Source organism: Macadamia integrifolia, chromosome 8 (assembly GCF_013358625.1).
Source record: "Macadamia integrifolia cultivar HAES 741 chromosome 8, SCU_Mint_v3, whole genome shotgun sequence".
NCBI classification, from domain to species: domain Eukaryota; kingdom Viridiplantae; phylum Streptophyta; class Magnoliopsida; order Proteales; family Proteaceae; genus Macadamia; species Macadamia integrifolia.
Window position 1 is genome coordinate 4,064,419 of NC_056564.1, and position 20,328 is coordinate 4,084,746.

Genomic DNA, 20,328 nt, shown 5'->3' on the forward strand with positions numbered 1-20,328 from the left:
TGAAGAAATACTTTTGGGCATTTCAAACGCGTTTCTGGGGGGCGGGGTTTATAACCCAAAAATCCATTTTAATCACCGTCTCCAAACAAACCCTAAGCGGCTCTGCTGCACGATTCTAAGTTCACCTCACCGATACCGTTCGTTGTAGGCGAGGCTCTACAAGTGGCGGGAACTAAACAGTCGGGAACTCAGAAGACTGAGAACCGCCGCGGTATACGTATTCCGACGACACCGAGAGATGCCGAGCAAGAAGCGAAGGAGACCAGAACGTCCAACCATTCATCCACGCAACAAATATTTCTCTAATCCACCGGATTTTCGTCTACTGGCGTCGCAATACCCATCATTTGAACCCTACGTCTTCTATTCTAAAGACGGTCGCCCTAAGGTCGATTGGACCGATTTTAATGCCACAAGAGAGCTCACAAGGGTCTTACTTGATCATGATCACGGTGTGAAATGGTAATCTCTTGTTTAAAAGCATTTTGGTGTTTTATGGCTTTTCTCTCTCTACCTGTTTTAGGAATTCAAGTTCTCAACTGTAGACTTCAGTCTCACTAGGGTTTATCCCTTCGTTATTCCAGGTTTATGATTTTAAAATTCTGCCTGAAAACGGTAAATTTCTGTTTTGGTTCTGATGTCTCTCTCCCATTCGGTATGTGGAAAAGATGTATAGTAGAAAACTAATCATTGAGGCTCACCTTCTGTGCTGTTTTCAACTGAAAACAGCTATTTTTCTGGGCAACAGAGTGTAACTATAAAATGGAATTATTCCTTACTTCTTCTTTCTCAAGGGATGGGGAAAACGAGTCTTTATCTCTGTTATGTGTGTCTGGAATTCTTGTATCCGTTTCGAAGATATTCCCGCTCCACCATTTTAGTGGGCCCAAGCTCTCTCTGCCATCATAGATCTCGTATGAGGGCGCGGGCTCGTGCAGTACGGCACAACCCGATCAGAAGTGACCGACTGACTGACCCGACTTGAAGGAGTATAAATTTGTTCTATTGTCTTGTTGTGTAAGTGAAAAAGAAAAAAAGCAAGAGTGATTTGGGGGTTTTTGTGTTAGGGTTTTCAGGGGAGAGTTCTTACTTCGGGTTTGGGTGTTCTTGAGAGATCTCCATTGTAATATTACATCTGTCATATAGTGAATCACATTGTAATATTACTTCCGTCATATAATGAATCATCTTTAGCTTTGCACGTGGATGTAGCACATTACATTGATGTGTGAGGCACGTTAAATCTGTGTCATATTTGCTTTAATATGTTCGTTTTCTTTGTGTTTGTTCTATCAGTCTCCTTATCCTTCTTTTATTTGATAGAGGGATTTGGACTTGGAGACTTGGACCATGATAGGCAGCTCAAACCACTGTTCAAACTTCAAGATGATTTATTTCTATTTGGAATTGTTGATGTTTCTCTTTTCTTTCTTTTACTATTGCATTGGCCTTGTTTATGATTTGAAGGTGTTGGGCTCCATCATTCAGTTCCTATTGTTTAATTTCTTAATAGATAGTGGATTTGTTAATGCAGGTGGATTCCTGATGGGCAACTCTGTCCTACCGTACCTAACAGGTCCAATTATATCCATTGGATTGAAGATCTTTTATCAACTGAAGTCACTGTGAATACTAAAACCAATAAAGATAAGGTGAAGGGCTTCGATATTGGAACTGGAGCGAACTGCATATACCCACTTCTTGGTGCATCTCTTCTAGGTTGGAGCTTTATTGGGTCTGGTGGGTATCCTGGTCCTTTCCATATGTTAGCATGTCTTGCAAAGTTGCATTGTGGTTATATTGTTAGCATCTTTTGCAACTGTTGCATTCTGATTATATTTTTCTTCTGCTTGAACATTAAACATATATTAAAGGGGCACTAATTTTTGATAAACTTGTTGCCAGATTTTACTGATGTTGCACTAGAATGGGCGGAAAGGAATGTTAAGAATAATCCACAAATATCGGAGTTGATTGAAATTAGAAAGGCCGGAGACACAGGGAAGATCTGCTCGAGGGAAGAAAATAGTAATGATCAGTTGGTTTCTGGTGAAGCCAAAGCAGGCATAGCAGAAACAACATGTGAGAAAGCATTAGACCCAGATTTGCAGGATGTGGTTTCAGATACAATGAAAGGTTATTATGGACCACCTGTACTTCTTGGTGTTGTCAAGGATGGTGAGAATTTTGACTTCTGTATGTGTAATCCTCCCTTTTTCGAGAGCATGGAGGAAGCAGGACTAAATCCCAAAACGTCTTGTGGTGGGACAAATGAGGAGATGGTTTGTCCTGGTGGAGAAAAGGCTTTCATCACTCGTATTATTGAGGATAGTGTTATCCTAAAGCAATCTTTCCGGTAAAATCTTATTATGTTTTTGTCGTTCCTTGCCTTCAGTTTCTCTAGGTACTTATTGATGAAAGAAGGAAGACATTTACTTGTCATACTCTTCACTGATTCGGTTGTAGGTGGTACACTTCATTGATTGGGAGGAAATCTAACCTCAATGCTCTAACTTCAAAGCTTTGGGAGGTAGGGGTCACAATAGTGAAGACTATTGAATTTGTTCAAGGACAAACATGTCGATGGGGTATCGCTTGGTCTTTCGCGCCTCCTTCTAGGAAGTTGATAGCATCCCATGTGGTACAGAAGAATAACTTGTCCTTCATGCTTGAGGTTTGGAACATTCTTGCATTCGAGATGACCAAGAATCTTAATTAACTATCAGTCGCTTAACTGAATCCGTTATGAAATCCCTAATTTCCTGCTGTTGAATTTCGGTTCCCTGTCAGAAGTTTCAGTTTCATATCTTAAGAAGGATTCTGATGTATTTTAAAATCTGAACTTTGGATTGCTTTAGAATTTTGATGGTTTTTTCCTATGCCTAATAGGGTGTTTGACCAATATATTGATCAGATCTGATCCTTTGATATCCTGACATTTGAATTCTCTCAATTCTGGTTTGTCCTTATTGGCTTATTTCCTGCGATCCTGTCGCAAGCTGATCTCCCACTGGATACTCTTAGTTCGGTGTTCGCATTGCATTAGATTCTGAAGAAAAAGGGCAGCATGGCATCATTTTCAACAACATAGAAGATTCATGGTTGGTCTAGAGTCTAGACACATTTTTCTTGAGGGATCCATTGGATCAGCCAAAATAAAACGATTGAAAGGGAAGACTTTAAATCTGTTAGAATCAAAGAGAGCATATTTCGAAGTCCTTGTGAACTAGTGGTTGGAGGGGAAACTCTTTTTTCTCTTTCAATGACTCTGGTTGGTTCATTCATTGGGGAATGGAAACCTTCTCACTGGTGGAAACTTGAGTTGTGTGGACTTGCAACTCTAAGATGGGATTCAGTTGTCTTAGATAAGCTAAAGCTTTAGTCCAGGCTGTCCAGCTTTAACATTCCCATTCAATTGGATTCGGACAGAAACTTAAAAGGTAGAGGATTCCTTGGCTGGGAATTATATCTCTGGGTTGTTTACTCTGTAGGATCTTCCTTCTCTTTGTAGCTGTGTGTCTTCTTTGGGGGTTGCTCTTGTGTTAGCCTCTTACTGCATGTTCCATTCCTTTTTCCCCCTATTTTAATAAATGCTTCAATTTAATTTGTTCAAAATAAAAAACGAGGATTTTATGTTGATCTTGAGTTAACGTTTGTGTTTTTGAGCTTGTTAATGTGATAGTGCGATTACTGCTTCAGGGGGTTCAACGTCAATTCAGTGCTATAGATGTACTGAAATCTGTGGAGTCTTTCTTCCTTTCTGGTGGTGCATCTTGTAAATTGAATACCTCCTCATTTGTTGTTGATGTAAGATTTGTCACCGTTAATAAATTGAACAGTGGGATTTCTGATGGATTTATTATTAGCTAATGTGGAATGCAATTTCATTTTATAAGGTCACTGCATCAAACGCTTACTGTGACGCTGTCCTGAAAAATGGGGTCCAGGACTTCGATGGAGCAATTAATTTCCACTCACTTTGTGAGAAATCCAATGGTCCAAGTAATTTGCAGCCACCATTGGATGGACTATGTTTCCGTATCTCAGTAAGTTCCACAACCCACTGATTTGTTATGATTTTGTCACTAGTATTACTTCCCCGTCTTTAATCTTTTGTGATTGGTAATATCTTGGGCATTTTGGTGATTCCTGCCATCAGGTCTTCCAGCAAATCCCAGGCACACTTTTAGTGAGAGGATCATTACATCGTAAACAAAATCCATCGTCAGGTTGTTACCCATTTGTTTCCCTGTTCCTTATGCAATGATCTTGATGTGGTATATTATTACAAACATGGCGGATATTTGGACTGCATAGAGCGAGCCTTGAAAACAAGTTCTTCCCCATTATAATTTGGTGGCTATTTACACCAGTTTCCTTGCATGTGTAGGTTGATGAAATGCATATTAACCAGATCATTGGTGGCGACTATCTTTCCAACAGGGAAGGATCCTCTGGTTATGCCTTTCCAGACTCATGCTTCACTCTTGCCTTTGAAAGCTAATGAAAGTTTATTCGATGTATTTATATGCCTATCATTACATATACCTTCCAAGGGGAGAAGGGAAGCATGAGCTTGGAAAAACACGAAAAGAGGATCCTATTCTCTTTTGCAATTGGGCTTATTTTGTTCATACAATTAAAAGTCCATTTGGTTGAAGTAATAGTGAAAGTGACGAAAAATCAACAGATTTTTTGTTTTAGATGGGTAAATTTTCCAGAACATGGCCAAATATCCCCCAAATTCATGTCAAGTTTCAGCAGGAACAGCATTTGCTAAGTGGCAAAAGAGAATGAAAGAGGAGAAAATCAAGCAAACTCCCCATAGAAAAGTTCTTCTGTCATTTCATTGCATTGCAGTAGTGAAAATTTATTTTACTTCCTTTCCTTTGCATGCAAACGTGGCTGATAGTCAATTTTTGATTGCTTTCTTTTTTTACAGGAGCATTTCCACTCATATTCCAGTGGCTAGAGGATGTACTCAAGAAGGAGTTCATAGAGAAAAGATAAGCTGCATGACATATTTAAACACTCTACAACTCTAAGATGGATTAGGGTTTAACATCTCTACCTAAGTGCATCACCAGTATTTTCTTTTCAAGCCTCGAGAATCCGTTGAAATGTAACTTAAAATGTACCATGTATAAAACTTGTTCTTGGCTCCTAATGTAATTCAAAAAATTTTGTTCCGTCTCATTTGACTTCACTTTAAGCATTTTTATTTTTATTTTTATTATTTTTTTTTTTCACAGCACTTGATAAAAATTTATTATGGAGTCGAAAGTAAAGTAGAATATTTTTAAAAAGGTAACAACATAATGGAATTTATTTATTTATTTTTTTACAAATACAGATAATAATGGTAAATAACATCTGTAAACTGAAATATTTACAATTACTTGTAGCAACTGTAAGCCAAAATATCTGTTCCTCCATATTTCTTATAAAAAAAAAAAAAGTACTTGGTTGAAAAGTTAGTTACTAAGAAAGGAAGTATTAGTGAAGATGAAACCCTAGATCTTGAAGATTCTTAAGGATGAAAACAAAAATTTTAAAAGTTTACAATGGAATTAAAATGTAGCCCACTATTCAACCAGAGCCCATATTCAACCAGAGGGGAAAAAAAAAAAATCCGTACAGTAAGTGATGGATTTAATTCTTCTCCTTCAAGCCCTACATCAAGGATTTAGATATTATTATTAAAAAATGATTCTTCTAATTGGAATTGAATTGATACGGTGGGTCCCATTCACACCAATGTCAATACGGTAAGGGTGTTAATTGATTTGATTTTGGTGTATACAGTTTGATTCAATTCGGTGCAAGATTTTTTAGGTGAAATAAAAGTCAAACTATTTAGTAAACGGTTTCATAGATTAAAATCCAAACTCTTTATAAATGGTTTAGATATAAATGTTTTTGAATGATTTTCTTATGTTTTCTAATTTTTTTTATCCAAACAACTTCTTTACCTTTAAAATTTGTAGTGAAATGGATGTAAATTGTAACATTGAATTGAATTTTTTTTGTTATATATTTTTATTAATAGTTATTTGATGTAAACTAATTATTATTATTATTTCTATTGATATATATATATATATAAATATATAAATTTAACATTGAATGTATATGTTAATGGTTTAACATTTTATTTAAACAGTTTATCAATGGTTTAAATTTTAAAATCAAAATTGAATTACAATTTCAATTTTAAAACCAAAACTGAGCTATTTAATAAACGATGAATGTAAATTATATGGTTTAATTTCAATAAATAATATTGATTTCAAATTCACACCCTTACAATATCGTATACAAAATCTACTGGCACGAGAGAGACCTTTGATTTGAAATTACTTTAATTGAACTCGTAGATGAGATATGGTCCAACCTTAGAATCGACTTGCAAATCCATAAAAGTTGGCATCAATCTGATTTGGCTGATTTATACGATTTTCTGTTCTCTTTAATGTAGTGTATTTTTTTCTATATATTCTAAAATGACGAATTATATAATCATAACTCACTTTCAATCTATTTCTTGAAATTCTTTTATATCTTTATCATAAAGAATTTTGAAAGAGAAAAAAAAAGAAAAAACACAAAAGGACAATTAAAAGGACAAGGAACTGTAGTAGAGGTGGAGGTGTTATTCGGACAACTACCAAATATATATATATATATATATTATATATAATACGAAATCGTGGCCGGATTTAATGTGTAATTGTTCCCTTCCGTAATCGCCGAGTGCTGGATGAACGGATCAGTTACTTGGAAGTTAAGTTACTCTTTGGATGGTGAAACTCAATTATCCACTTATATTTGATAATCGTTAAGTTTATGTGTCTCTATCTCTTCTCGGGAAAAAAATCGTTTGTAATTTTGATCTCGTACAATTCCGTGCAATATTATCTTCAGACAGTGACACGTGTATTAATATCAATATAATGGTCCAGATCTGATTTAAATGTATTTTCACTGATTTAATGTTTTATTAATTGTACCAGATCTAGGCCATTGTATTGGTATTAATACACGTGTCATCGTCCAAAGGTGATATTATACGGAATTGTACAAGATCGGAATTACAGACGATTTCAACCCCTTCTGTCGTCGATCGTCACGCTAATATAATCTCCTTCGTCTTCCAGTCCAGTAATCCAGTTTAAGAGTTTCCAGCTTGGAGGCAATCAGTGTCGACTGTTGAGCTTAATACTTGAATTCCAGATGTCAAACGAACTCCCGAGTTCCGCTGTCATTTTTCTAGCTTTGTTCGGTCTTTTCTATGCATCTTTTGATGTTTTAGTTGAAGGGAGGATTCTAGGGCTCAAGTCGAACTCGGAACCAGATGATTCTCTTGTTTATTTGTGGCCTCTGCCTTCACAATTCAGCCATGGCGAAGCTACCATCTCCGTTGATCCCGGTCTTTCGCTCGACCTCGGAGGTAATGGCGGAGACTCATCCATTGTCCGAGAGGCGTTTCAGAGATATAGAGAGATTATTTTTAAGCACAGCTCTGGAGAGAAAGCTGATTATGATCTTAACAAGATTAAAATTCTTGTAAAGTCGGACAATGAAACGGTGAGTCTTGATTCTCGAGAATTTATCCTGAATTCACCCCAGATATTGCTATCAGTTCTAATTCTAACTCACTGTTTAATTATATTGTACTTGTTCGGATCTGGTCTTGTTTCTGTGCAGCTTCATCTGGGTGTGGACGAGAGCTATTCTCTTTATGTAGCCAAACAAAGCGATCTTTCAATTTTTGGTGATGCCACAATTGAGGTAACTCAGGAGCTTTAGCCTATGTGTTTCCAAGTCAGTATTAGAAGTATATTATTAAATGTAGATGCAACTTCATCCATCAAGCGCAAGAATCAGCCCAGATACATTGAGCCCCGAAGGTTGGGCAAGAAATGGGTGAGGCATTGGGGGGGTCTTTAATCCAACATTGACTAGGGGAAGAGACTGGGCTAGTTGATAGATAACCTTTAGTACCCCTTCCATGGTCATGACACGTTTTAAAGCCATCGGCGTAATTGTACCAATTGGACTTTCTGGTATCCTGATAGAATGCTGCTCTTTTTTCCTATGAAAAATTAACTCTTGTTAGGCATTTCTAAACATAAAATACGAGAGGTTCAGATTATTTGTTGACTGTGAGCATTCTCAGGTACTTGAAAAAAAAAAAAAAAAAACTTGTTACTTAGTCTGCAATTTTTGCATTGAAGCTTCCCCTTATAAACTCTGATTAATGTTTCTAGCATTTGTTACCATCATGAGTGGAAAGTTAGTGTTGGTCTTGTTTTAAGCTGGTCATGGATGTGTATTTTTGGTTGTTTTAATGTTGTGAGTAGGATTCCTACTTCTGTGGCAACTAAAATAAGTCACAACAGTCTTCATTTTGAAAATATCCTCCCAGCCTCCTTCGTTACTATATATATATATATATATATTTATTTATTTAAATATTAAAACCTCTTCCTGTACCTAAGAGGTGGTATAGTACTGCTCCAGTGTGTTGCAACAAATTTTATTTTCTATTTAATTTTTTTTTTTAATTTTTGACTACCACCTTCACTGCTTTCTGTGCCACGTTACACATAAAACACTAGACTTGAGCCTGAATCAGCTCACCCCACGAGTTGCTTACCTCTGTTTGCATAAACCAGAAAAAAGTCCAAGCTATTGCCCCATTTTCATCTGCGAGGTTGAATCCGCAGAAAATGTAGAGTGGATATTGAGAAGCTTTGATGTTGAACCCGAACAATCAGATGGCAGAGCTTTTGGTCTATAGTGGAGAACCTTGGTGGAGTTTGGAGACTGGTGGTAGCAACAGCATATGCTATAGCGGTGCTTGACAGAAGTGCATTATTTCATTGATGCATCCATAACCATGAAATTTATTTTTGGGTGGGGGCATTAGTCCAGGTGGTTCTGCTTTTTAATTAATTATATCCTCTCTTACTTTTTGTTGCAGGCAAATACTGTTTATGGGGCATTGCGCGGGTTAGAGGTATGCACAATGATCCATTTGTTACTGAGAGATTAGTTTTTTCCACTTTTTCAGTAACTATTTGCTTTTCTGATGAATAATGATGATGCATATAACAACTCTATCTAATCTTCAAATGGTGTCTATATAGAATTTTTTTGGAATTAAAAATCTATAGTTGCATGTTCTCCATTCCTCACATACCGTTGAGCTTGGAAAATTGGAGGCTATGCTAAATCTTTCTCAATCAGCACAATGTCTTGTTTGGGCTAAATGGTAACCTGCCAAGGTGCTAGTCTTCTATGGACAGAACTTTTCCATTGACCATCTTATCTCATGTGCTTCGAAATGTATGCCTTTTCTGTTTTCGTGCTGCTGAAAGTGTTTCACTGTTCCCCATCTGCTTGATTTCTGCTTTTTTGCAGATTAAGTTTGGAGGGATGTACTGGCATGTACAGGGGTTGTTTGGGTGCCTCTGGTGGATATATTTTCTTTTGTTGATTGTGTAATGATCAAAACCTGCAGAGTATGGGCAAGAGACACTGGCTTCTAATCTTGGGGGCTGTTATTGGGAGCTTATGGAAGCCAAGAACGAGAGAGCATTTGACAGCACTGCTGTCACCATGCATGTGGTAGTCAATAGGGACAAAACTAACCTTTCTTGAGGGCCTCATTTCTGTTCAGAACTGTGTTTCTAAAAGGTGAATTGTTGCCGAAACAGTCAGTAATACCATTTGAAGTCCCGACATCTAGGAGAACATCCCGGCCATTTCAGAGATGGTTCATAAAATATTATTATAAAAAAAAAAAAAAAAAAAAAAAAAGGAAGGTGAAAGAAAGAAAGTGGGATGCATGGCCCCATCTGCCTTTTCCAACAGAGAGTGAAATAGTAAAAAATGTGGAGTGGGCGCTTGCCATGCCTGTACTTGGAATATCTTTCATCACACCTTTGTGGTCCAAATTTGGTTGACATATTGTCCAAAATCATTTATCCCTTACTAAAGTTTCAGGCTAGTCTAATGTATCCACTTGTCATCATTGAGGTCTGAAAAATGTTTGTGAAAACTTTAGCAAAGTGAGACTCAACCATTTAAAAACAAGAGGCAATATCCCATACATGATACATGGTGGGTCATATGGTTGGGTTAGACCACCAAAATTGATGGGTGGCGTATCCAAGGCATCCCCCATCTATCCAACAATCTCTTATCATTAGTCCACTTGATTAAAAAAATGTAGGGCATGGTAGAAATATTTTCCCAAAAACCATATCTAAAATAAAAAATTAGACGAAAGGGTGAGTCTTTTGATTTTGTGGAATGATTTGGGTGATATTCGTAGTTTCAAGACTTGCCTAGTTGGGGCCTCTTCTCATTCTCTACTCTTTTTAGACTTTTTTTTTTTTCGTTTCAATTTTTTAACATACCTGTTGAGCTAGGTGCTATGGAGATGATAATGATATGATCTTGTCAATGCAAGTCTAGTCTTGCTGCTTGTTTTGTTTAAAGATCTTTTGAAATGAGGTCTGATTTTTAGTTGGTAGTCATTTCGTGTATAGCCATTATATATATATATATATATATATACCTGCCAATGCTTCTCTTTCTAACATGGTTCAAGACTTCCGTTTTGTGCCTTGCTTTGACCAGGCTCGAAACTGGTTGAAACCGAAATTTCGGCGGCAAGTTTCGGTGAAGGGTGTCGAGGCTGAAATGACCAAATTAGGTCCCGAAACTTCAAGGAAACCCTATTTTAGGCCCTCTAAACATTGTAAAACTCTTACATTGAAAAAAAAAAAAAAAAAAAAAAAAAAGAAAAAGAAAAAGAAAAAGAAAAAGAAAAAGAAAAAGGTGTATTTGGAGTCAAGTTTGGTAGGATATGTTCTGTATATATTCTCTAATATGGCCTATTCCACTTAAATTTTAGTACTAAAACACAAGTAATTCAATTAAAACAATTTAAATATGTATTTGGAGTCAATAAGCTTAAAATTATAAACCATTTGGTTCATTACGAAGTGTCAAAGTATGGGAGTCAAGAATACAAGAAAGTCACCCTTGTGCCCATCCTGGAGTCTTAGTGCCACATCGCGTTCTGAGCAGGATCAAAACCACTAGAATGTTGCTGCTATTGCTGAATTACTTGTTCCAACCTTGTATGGCAGTGATTTAGCAAAGAAATCACAAAAATGAGGTTTGTCCCTCTTCTTTCCCAAAACGAAAGCTAAACTATGCTTTTAATGTTAACGCATAGTAACGTTTCGACCGGAACTTGGACATTTCTATGTATTGCATGTCATTTCGTTTTGCTCCCTCTCAAAACGAAAGTATTTCTCGAAATTTCAAAATATGCTTTGTAATAGATTTCTTCCTTGGCCTGTAAAAAAACGAGAACGTAAAAGGAAGGAACATGGGGCCCCTTATCTGTTTTTTGAGAGAGAGATCTCCACCTCCACCTTGGACGGCATCTCTCCTGCAACAGAAGATGGTGGCTCTCTAGTAATTCGCCTGGCATCAACAGCTAAACACTAGGGTTAGGGCTGAGATTGAACAAGTGTCAAACTGTTATAAACCTCGAAGAATGACATAAAGAGGGGGAGTGCTCATTTTCACTATATTTCATTTCTTAGTAATGGGCCAAACCAACATCTCATAGAGGAAAAATGTCTGTCCTACTGATTTGATTCCATTTTTGTAATCCAATGTGCATGAAATGATTTGGGATACAATTGGGCAGGATAATACGTGGGATTTTGACCATCCTGGATGGCATCCTGCTGTCTCTGTGAAAAATATTAGTTTTTTTTTTGGTAGAGTGACAATCATTAGTTCATAATTCTGGAAATGTAAGCTAGCTGTTATTAGAAATCAATGGATGAGGTACCTTTATAGAGTAGACATTTGCTTGTTGATACTGTTTATAGTGGTGGTGGCTTTCTTTTTACCCTTGTATAGTGTAGAGGTTTAGCTTCACTTTAATTGAATCTTTATTGTCAGAGAAGGGTGTGTGTCATAACTTATGACAAGATGTTAATAAGTGACTTCTGAGTTATGACAATTACTGCTTATTTACAGGAATGTCACTGTGTACTACATTAGCCTTTAGGTTTTACAAATCCAGCAACATGACTCATGTCATGACCCATAGTCCATGCAAAAAGGGCTGCCTAATGATAAAAGGTTGAAAGGGAAACACTAACTTCTGCACATTGAGGTAGAATGGTTCATTGTTCATTAGTACATTGCATAGTGTTTGGACCATAAACATGAACTGAAAGAATCATAATCTCTCACTGATTTTTTTTTTCCCCCTGCATTGGCACATTTCATGATATGTCATGCAAACAATTAATTATTGGCTGAAATTTTATGAGAGTGGTGATCAGTATAGTATTTCCTTCTTGACTGTACGGTTCTTCCACGAAATTATATTGTTCAAAATCTTTTGTCCATCTATATGTGTTTAAGTATTCCTTCTCCATTTCACTGGTTCTTCCAGGAAATTATATTGTTCCAAATATATTGTGTTTGTATTTGTAATTGTATGGATTGATGGCAAATAGGTGTGCTGCAATTGTAATTTTGTAAATGAAACATGAACCTGGAAGTACATATTTTTCTTTTTTTTGGGGGTGGGGGGTGGTAAATCCTGAAAGTACATCTACTTATCTGTGACCTCCCAACTGGTCCGATGTCTGATGGATGATACGGATCTGATTCACTTTCTAATCTTCCTCTTTCCAGACATTTAGCCAACTATGTAGTTTCAACTATGGAACTAAAAGTGTAGAAGTACACAAGGCACCTTGGTTAATACAAGATGAACCAAGATTTGTATTTCGTGGGCTTCTTCTTGGTACGTGACAATTTTAATGTGATGAGGGCAGCAATTTAAATTCTTCATTCTTTTTTGTATCCTCTTAAAAATGCTCCAGATATATCGTTATTTGTCTTATTTTGCAGATACCTCAAGGCACTATCTACCTATTGGTATAATCAAACAAGTAATTGAGTCAATGTCTTATGCTAAACTTGTAAGAACTTTTCTGCCTTAAATTTTTCTGACCGTTGCTTTAACTTTTTGAACATACATATGTATTTCTTATTATCACTCTTTTTTATTTTCTCAATGTTCTGCATTTACTTTTGCTATTGAGGATTGGATTCTGTAGAATGTTCTTCATTGGCACATCATAGACGAACAGTCATTTCCTCTGGAAATACCTTCTTATCCAAATTTGTGGAAAGGTGCATATTCAAAGTGGGAGCGATACACTGTTGAGGATGCTCTTGAAATTGTCGAGTAAGATCTTATAATCTTATTCCATCTTCATATATAACTGGATCTTTAAATTTATCAGCAGTTTCTCCCAAGTAATTTATGATATTTTAGGTTAAATTGAACAAAATTTTCCCCCTTTGATGGGCAAGGCAAAAAAATATTTTATTGAGAGAGGAGAAAAGAGAAGATTATAACTATATGATTGAATTGTTGAAGAATATATACGAAGTGTGTCCAGAGAATTTCATACCATATACAATCCTAAACCCAGAATCAACAAAAAGCAGATAGGAGGAAACTTGGCTCTCTGTGGATTATTCTTGAATGATCTTCCACCATTGAATTCCCTCTGGAAAGACCTCCATAACAGTGATCGACTTATGGTAGCATCTGGATTTGCCAAAAAAATTCACCTATTTCTTTCCTTTCCAGATTCCCCAGGAAACTCCATTGAGGATTAAGTAATATAGAACAGCTCTAGGTTTAAGGTCCAAGCCGGTTGTGCTGTATAAATCATAAAATCATTAACACTGTGTCATGTAATTTACCCTGGACGGGGTTTCCAGAGGTAACAATTAAGCTAATTTTCAGGTGGAACCAAAACCCAGAATTAGTCGCTCCTTCAAAATTCCTAGTTTTTGTACTGCACATCCCATCTTTAGTGTGACAAACAAATTTAAGCATGCAAACTAACCTAAAGCATGAGTTTTGACAGAGCTGTGAATCAAAGGCAAGGGAAGCTACACTAACAGCAGTTGCAGTTATTCACCCAAAAAAAGAAAAAAAAAAAAGAAGCAGATGCAGCACTTAAAAAAGCATTAACAGAAGCTTTAACAGCAAAGCTTGACACCAATCACTTGTAGACAGCTTGACCGTACCGAACAACAAGGATTTCAAACAGTAACCCAGCAGCTCTTTATCCAAAACATAAAAAATCTGGGGTGCAGTTGGCCATATGATGGGTTTATATAGCTTTTGCAGTAATTCTCTTTAAAAATGAATTGAAAACTAATAGAAATGAATAAAAAATTGAAAGTAGTAATAGAAAAAAAAAATTTGAAGAAAATATAAATTTCCAAATCTCTTGTGGTATTTTTCTGAACAAATCAAAGTAAACTATGATGAAACCATTCACTAAAATAACAATACTTCTGATCCCATGTAATGCATACGTACAAGACTCATGCTTATTGCCTTCACTTTAAGTTCTCCTTCAGTTTGTATATCTTTCCTGTATTTAATCCTATTGATTTGTAACTCTTAGAAATAATGAAAGTCACTTTTATGTCAGTGTGGGAAAGGTGAGATTTAGACTGTGACTTGACCACCCTTTAAAAATGCAACCCAGACTCAGTCTCCGAGCTATTTCACTTATATCCCTTAGGTCTGCTTGTGGTTGGAGAAGTTCTTCAACTCCTTTTTGGCCCCCCTTAACTTGAAAGAACAGTATATAGCAAGGAAACTTCTGCATCAGTTCCCCAAGTAGCAGGGGATAAGGTGCAGTGAGTAGAGTTGAGTTTTCCCCTCTCTTAAGGTTTCTACTAAATTAAATTATTAGCTTTAATGTGGGAAACCCTCCAGATATTTATTAAAATTCTTCCTTCATTTTTCTCCCTAATGACTTTTAATCGGTTATCTAATAGAATGCTTTCTTCTGCATGTACCTTTGATGTATGCCATACCATGCAGGTTTGCAAAAATGCGAGGTGCAATCTCTAGCTTGCCACACAACTGGTGCCTTAGTATTATCATTGTTATCTTTTTGGTTCTTCGGTGAAGCTTCCTGGTCCATTGTTTTCCTTCATTTTATTTTTCTCTTTTTTGTTCAGGGATCAATATTATGGCAGAGATAGATGTCCCTGGTCATGGAGATTCATGGTAGGCATGAGCTTTCTGTTCGATTCTACCCAGTAATTTCTTGCCAAGATATTGTTATCCCTTCATGAGAAATTCATCAATGAAACATGCTTAAGCTTTTGATCTGATGCTTTTATGCAGGGGTGCTGGATATTCTGATCTTTGGCCATCTCCTACCTGCCATGAGCCACTGGATGTCTCAAATAATTTCACATTTGATGTGATTTCCGGAATTTTGACAGGTAAGAATTCCCTCTTCGTGGTCTTAGATATTGGTGTTCTTTGATGTTATTTCTGCTTTTACATGCTGCAGTTGTTGACCTTTTATTATGCATATTAATGAAGAGATCATTTTGGGGCCTGACAAATCTTCCTGAAGAATCTGTAGAATGCTAGTAAAAATGACTAGGTTCTGGTTTGTGGCTCCACAGGCTGCTCACCTTATCCTGCAGTGAGCTACTTATCTGAAACTTGTTCTAAAATTTTGATGTGGCTGGTACCTGGACATATTGTGTACAGGTCGTTTACTCAGCCTAGCTTCTAATAAGTATTCTGGTTGTAGTTGCAGTGGACTGCTTCATTAAGCTGGAGGCTTTTTTTTTTTATTTTATATTTTATTTTAACATTTTTTGTTGGTGATAAAAGGCCATTGGATATCACTGTTGCTATGAGATTTAGATGTCCTCATTCACCTTCATTTACTTGATACACCTTTTCTTGCAACTATTTCCTCTTTGTAAAGTAGAAAGCTCATCAAATCACAAGAATTTTCTTTCGTTCCTTGAGATATGCAGATGTACTACCACTGAATGATTTGCAAAACCCCTTGATTACAAGAGATTGCTGCAAGCATCTGTTCCTTGTCAGAAGTTTATATTTTTGACAGATTTATTTTGGTTTCCATATTTTGCTTTCTATCCTGTGATGTTGAGTAGCTTCCATAATCAGTTGAAAATAATATATATATATATATATATATATATTTTTTTGTGAAATAGTGGGACTCATTCCATTATTGACATCTGAAACTCGTGAAAGAACCTAATATTCATTTATTTTGGGTTAAATTCTATGTTGTACTGGCTTATAGGTTTCAGCCTTGTATCAATTTAGGTCTACAATTTACTTATTTATTTTACCTTCTTATTTTTCCACAAAAACTGATCGGTTCAATCCCCTTGACATTCTTGAGCTGCTGTTGAAAATATAATGTGTTTCATCTATTCTCTGAAATATTTTAGTTTAGACTTATTTACCATTTAACATAATTATGTGCCAAATCAAACTGTAGGCAAACTAGAGATTTTAGAATTTTATTATTATGAGTATAAGATCTTGATCTAAACTTTGTATTTTTACAGATATGAGGAAAATTTTTCCGTTTGAGCTCTTCCACTTGGGAGGCGATGAGGTTAATACAGGTAAGTTTGAGTGCTTTCCTTGTGGACCAAAATGCTTCCATCACTTATAAAGGGCTAGTGACCATCTTGATAGGCTTAGCAGGACAGGCGGCTAGATTTGAACCAGGTGGAGGGATGTTGTGGCCAATCCAAGTGTTGGATATACAAGGATATCTTCTGGGTTGGCCACATGTCAAAATTTGGGCCAACTGACCATTTCAATTGCATGTGTCACCATGTGTTGGACATTTCCCTTTGTATTTCAGCCACCAAACCATCTTTGAAAACCTTGGGAAAAGTGGTGAGAAAAGACCTGCATGGCCTAGGATTAGCAAGTATGACTTAAAATAGAGTTTAACTGGAAACAATATTCATGTAGCCAATTCCCATTTAGTTGGGATTAGGCTTAGTTGAGTTGAATATTCTGCTACTGGGAAAAATCCTTTTTAACTAAAATTTGACAAATGAATAGGGAAGGCTTTGCCTACTTTTGACGACTGATTTGCTCTAAGCTATGGTGGATATGGAGTTTTTTCCCCTCCAAATTCAACCCCTTATTTATAGATTAATCTTTTTTTACATTTTGCCCTATGACTTAAAACATATGCAAACAAATGTTACTCCTAGCATCTGTACTGTCTTGGGCTCTTGCTTGTAAATTCTTTGTTTTTTGTTTCTGTTTCGCTTTTGTGCATGTTGAAAGTGGTCAATGATTTACAGATTGTTGGAGCTTAACCCCACATGTGAAGCAGTGGTATGGTTCTCTCCTCACATCCCTAAATTTTAATATTTTTATATGGTAGACGTGAAATTCTTTTAGTGATATGTATTAAGATTGAGTAAATAGCTCAAATTCTGCTACAAATGTGATAATTGAAAGATGAAATATATTTTCCTTCCACTTTTTGACTCCTCCTTGTTGTGAACTATGCCTTGCTTAATGTATATGTTTTGTGAAGTGCACAAACAAAGGTGGGAGTTACCAATTTGCCATCTGTATGTTATGAACGTAAACCGGAGAAGAAAATAGAAATGAATCAAAATGTTGTGCTCTGCTCCAGTGTTCAAGTAAGGTTCCAGGGTGCATCTTAATGTGGATTAGGCACATGAAAGGTGTTCGCTTTAACAACACCTCTTTACTATTGAAGCAAATTAAACCTTTCTCCCTTTGTGCCTTCATCTCATCCTTGCACTAATAGTTTTGGAACTTCAGGAAGCGACTTTTCAAAACAAGGACTATAAATAAAATTTTCTGGAAATAACTTAAAAAGAAGGGGGGCTTTAGTGAAACAATATTGAAATTTTTATGTTAGAGCTCATGATCTAACAACCGTGAAGAACAAGATGATCTTTTAATTACTAAATGAAATATAGCTCTACTACTGTTCACTAGTTCCACATACCTTTTCTTCCATCCAAACTAAAGAACGTATCAATGGAGTTTCGAAAGCCTAGAGTATGGTTGTTTTTCAGGAACATGTGTGGGTGGGGAAAGGTGAGGGGAGGGAAAATACACTACTGTGGATTGAGTAGTTCAACTTGAGTGGATTCTCAAGGGGTTTGTCAAGCAGTGTACCTGTACTGCAGGGGTATTATTGTCCACAATACCCTGCAGTACTTTATTATAATGGTAGTAACTAGTTAGTCATGATAAGGGGATTGTCCCAATCGTGATATATTTAGTTCTGTTTTCTGTTTTAGCTGTATTATTTTAGTTTCCTTTTTTCTATTGTGATTAGAGTTGTGTACTCTAAGTAGGATTCCTACTTAAGAGTGTACTTGTAACAGCAAGTCTAATAATTAAAGGCAGAAAGGCCTCAATAGATTCAATTCTTTTCTCTCTTCTTCCATCATTTCTCTCTTTTCTTCTCTCTCATCTTCAACTGTTGGATATCGACTGGTTATTGTATTGTCTTCAGTGACATGGTATCAGGGCTACAATAATCAGTGATCAATCTTCACTTCTAATTCTGGTTTGATAGCCTCTCGGTGCTCTGTTCTTGTGGTTGCAGCAACCTATGCTGCCTAACTTCTTCCTAAGGCCTAGTTGGTGATGTTATGAAGATAAACTAGGATCTCCTTACATCTACTACCTGCTCTTACCTTCTATGGAGATTCGTCTACAGAATCAAGGTTATTGCTTGCAGTATAATGTTCTTGAATACGCTCAGTGTAAATTTTCAATCTTTTGTTCTACTCATGGTATTATTCATTGAATGAGTAGCTCTTATACCTCCAATAAATTGGGGTTGCTGAACGGAAAAACATACATTTATTGGAGATCGCTCGGTTTCTCATGATCCATATGCTTATTCCCAAACACTTTAGTGTGATGCTGTTATCATTGCATGTTATTTAATCAACCAAATTCCCTCTTCTGTTCTATCTAACCGCTCCCTTTTATCTGTTTTGTTTCCAAAAACTTTCTTAATTGCTTTGCCACCTTTTGGCTGTGTGTGCTTTGTTCATATTTTGCAGCCTCATGTTGATAAATTCTCTTGTATCCCAGGGCTGTCAAGTGTGTGTTTCTTGGTTACTCTAGAACTCAGAAAAGGTACTTGTGTTATGATCCTCTTACTCATCGGTAATTTGTCAGCGCCAGTGTTACCTTTTTTGAAAATGCTTCATATTATTCCCCTCCTGCGACTAGCTCTTCTCTTGATAAAGATACTGGTTGTGCACCTCCTATTCCTATATTTGTGCCTTCTGATGTTGTTCCAGCCACTACATCGTCTGTACCACTAAAAGTGTATCAACAGTGCAAGAAGACAATGCAGTCTTACTTTAGTTCCTTCTGCTTCACAGCCCACCTCATAGTCTTGATCCTCCAGTTGAAGCTCCTACTCCTCATCTCTTGATGACTTACCAGTTGCTCTTTGCAAAGGTACACGTTCTTGCACTCAGCAATCCATGACTACTAATCCTATAGAAGATTTTGAATCTATATCTCACCTTCCATCTCCTTTATGTAACTTTGTTTTTTCATTATCTATTCACTCCACTCGTAAAATCATCATGAGGCGTCATCCTGGTTGGAAACTGAACACATTTCTTGAGCATTTGTTGTTGACTTATTTATCATCAAACTCACTTTCTTGGGAATTAGTTCTATATTACCACTCCAGGAGGTTTAGAAAGGGCTTCAATTATCAACTTGAGCTCTTATTAATGTGTTTTTAACATTTTATCTTGAATCTCTAGATGAAAATGAATGTTTTTCTAGGGTAAAGCTCCTTACTTCATTCATTGATAATAGTGATGAAAAAAATAAAAGAAGCAGCTTCTTCATATTCTGTTATTTCTTTTTGCTTGTACACTTGCTTGCACGTGTTAGTAATTAACTTTCAATCATCTAGTCATTATAGGATACTGAAACTTTCCTTTAGGGTATCAGAGAGTTAGGTTTTGTCTGGTTCAAGGTTTCCACATGTTAAATAATCATAATTGCTATTTGGTTGCCAACACGGTTCAATTTTTAATTATCTTGACTTAAAAATGTATTCCATCCAAATGCAGGCTTCAAACGCACAACATGACTGCCAAAGATGCGTATCAATACTTTGTCCTGAGAACTCAAGGGTTAGCAATTGCAAAAAATTGGACCCCTGTCAACTGGTATTTGGCAAAAGTTTACTTCATTTCACATTCTCATTAAATTTATTTGCAGTAAATTGAAGATTATTTAATCTTCTTTAGTTTTAGCTTTCTTACTTTAACATTCTGATTACTTTTTTTTTGTTTAAATTCTCTCATTCGTAAGAGGACAATCTCACTATGTTTCTTTCTCTT

At 36.3% G+C, this 20,328-nt stretch overlaps 2 protein-coding genes across 3 annotated transcripts in view; both read left to right on the top strand.

The window, feature by feature from the left end:
- Nucleotides 1-135: 135 nt before the first annotated feature.
- On the top strand, nt 136-5,196 carry LOC122085403 (U6 small nuclear RNA (adenine-(43)-N(6))-methyltransferase). 2 transcript variants are annotated; one of them, XM_042653818.1, is made up of 8 exons: nt 136-462; nt 1,535-1,740; nt 1,906-2,356; nt 2,467-2,674; nt 3,700-3,807; nt 3,897-4,046; nt 4,160-4,229; nt 4,943-5,196. In XM_042653818.1, the coding sequence occupies exons 1-8, from the start codon at nt 239-241 to the stop codon at nt 5,008-5,010; spliced, it is 1,485 nt and encodes a 494-aa protein (XP_042509752.1). In that variant the 5' UTR covers nt 136-238; the 3' UTR covers nt 5,011-5,196. The 2 variants fall into 2 exon arrangements, with proteins under 2 accessions (XP_042509752.1, XP_042509753.1); XM_042653819.1 differs by having other exon boundaries at nt 2,467-2,641.
- A 1,914-nt stretch (nt 5,197-7,110) lies between these two features.
- The window catches only part of LOC122086463 (beta-hexosaminidase 1), a 15,123-nt gene continuing 1,905 nt past the window's right edge, over nt 7,111-20,328 (top strand). The window contains exons 1-12 of the mRNA XM_042655274.1: nt 7,111-7,587; nt 7,708-7,791; nt 8,987-9,022; nt 12,745-12,856; nt 12,964-13,034; nt 13,173-13,303; nt 14,972-14,988; nt 15,112-15,160; nt 15,281-15,381; nt 16,501-16,560; nt 17,260-17,293; nt 20,056-20,154. Of these exons, the coding sequence (XP_042511208.1) occupies nt 7,234-7,587; nt 7,708-7,791; nt 8,987-9,022; nt 12,745-12,856; nt 12,964-13,034; nt 13,173-13,303; nt 14,972-14,988; nt 15,112-15,160; nt 15,281-15,381; nt 16,501-16,560; nt 17,260-17,293; nt 20,056-20,154 (1,148 nt within the window). The 5' untranslated portion in view covers nt 7,111-7,233. The remainder of the gene's footprint in view (nt 7,588-7,707; nt 7,792-8,986; nt 9,023-12,744; nt 12,857-12,963; nt 13,035-13,172; nt 13,304-14,971; nt 14,989-15,111; nt 15,161-15,280; nt 15,382-16,500; nt 16,561-17,259; nt 17,294-20,055; nt 20,155-20,328) is intronic.

Coding starts and splice junctions, on each gene's coding strand:
- LOC122085403 (XM_042653818.1), top strand. CDS start 239: ATGCCGAGCAAGAAGCGAAGGAGACCAGAACGTCCAACCATTCATCCA. Junction 4,047..4,159: donor GACTATGTTTCCGTATCTCA/GTAAGTTCCACA, acceptor TCCTGCCATCAG/GTCTTCCAGCAAATCCCAGG. Junction 4,230..4,942: donor TAAACAAAATCCATCGTCAG/GTTGTTACCCAT, acceptor CTTTTTTTACAG/GAGCATTTCCACTCATATTC.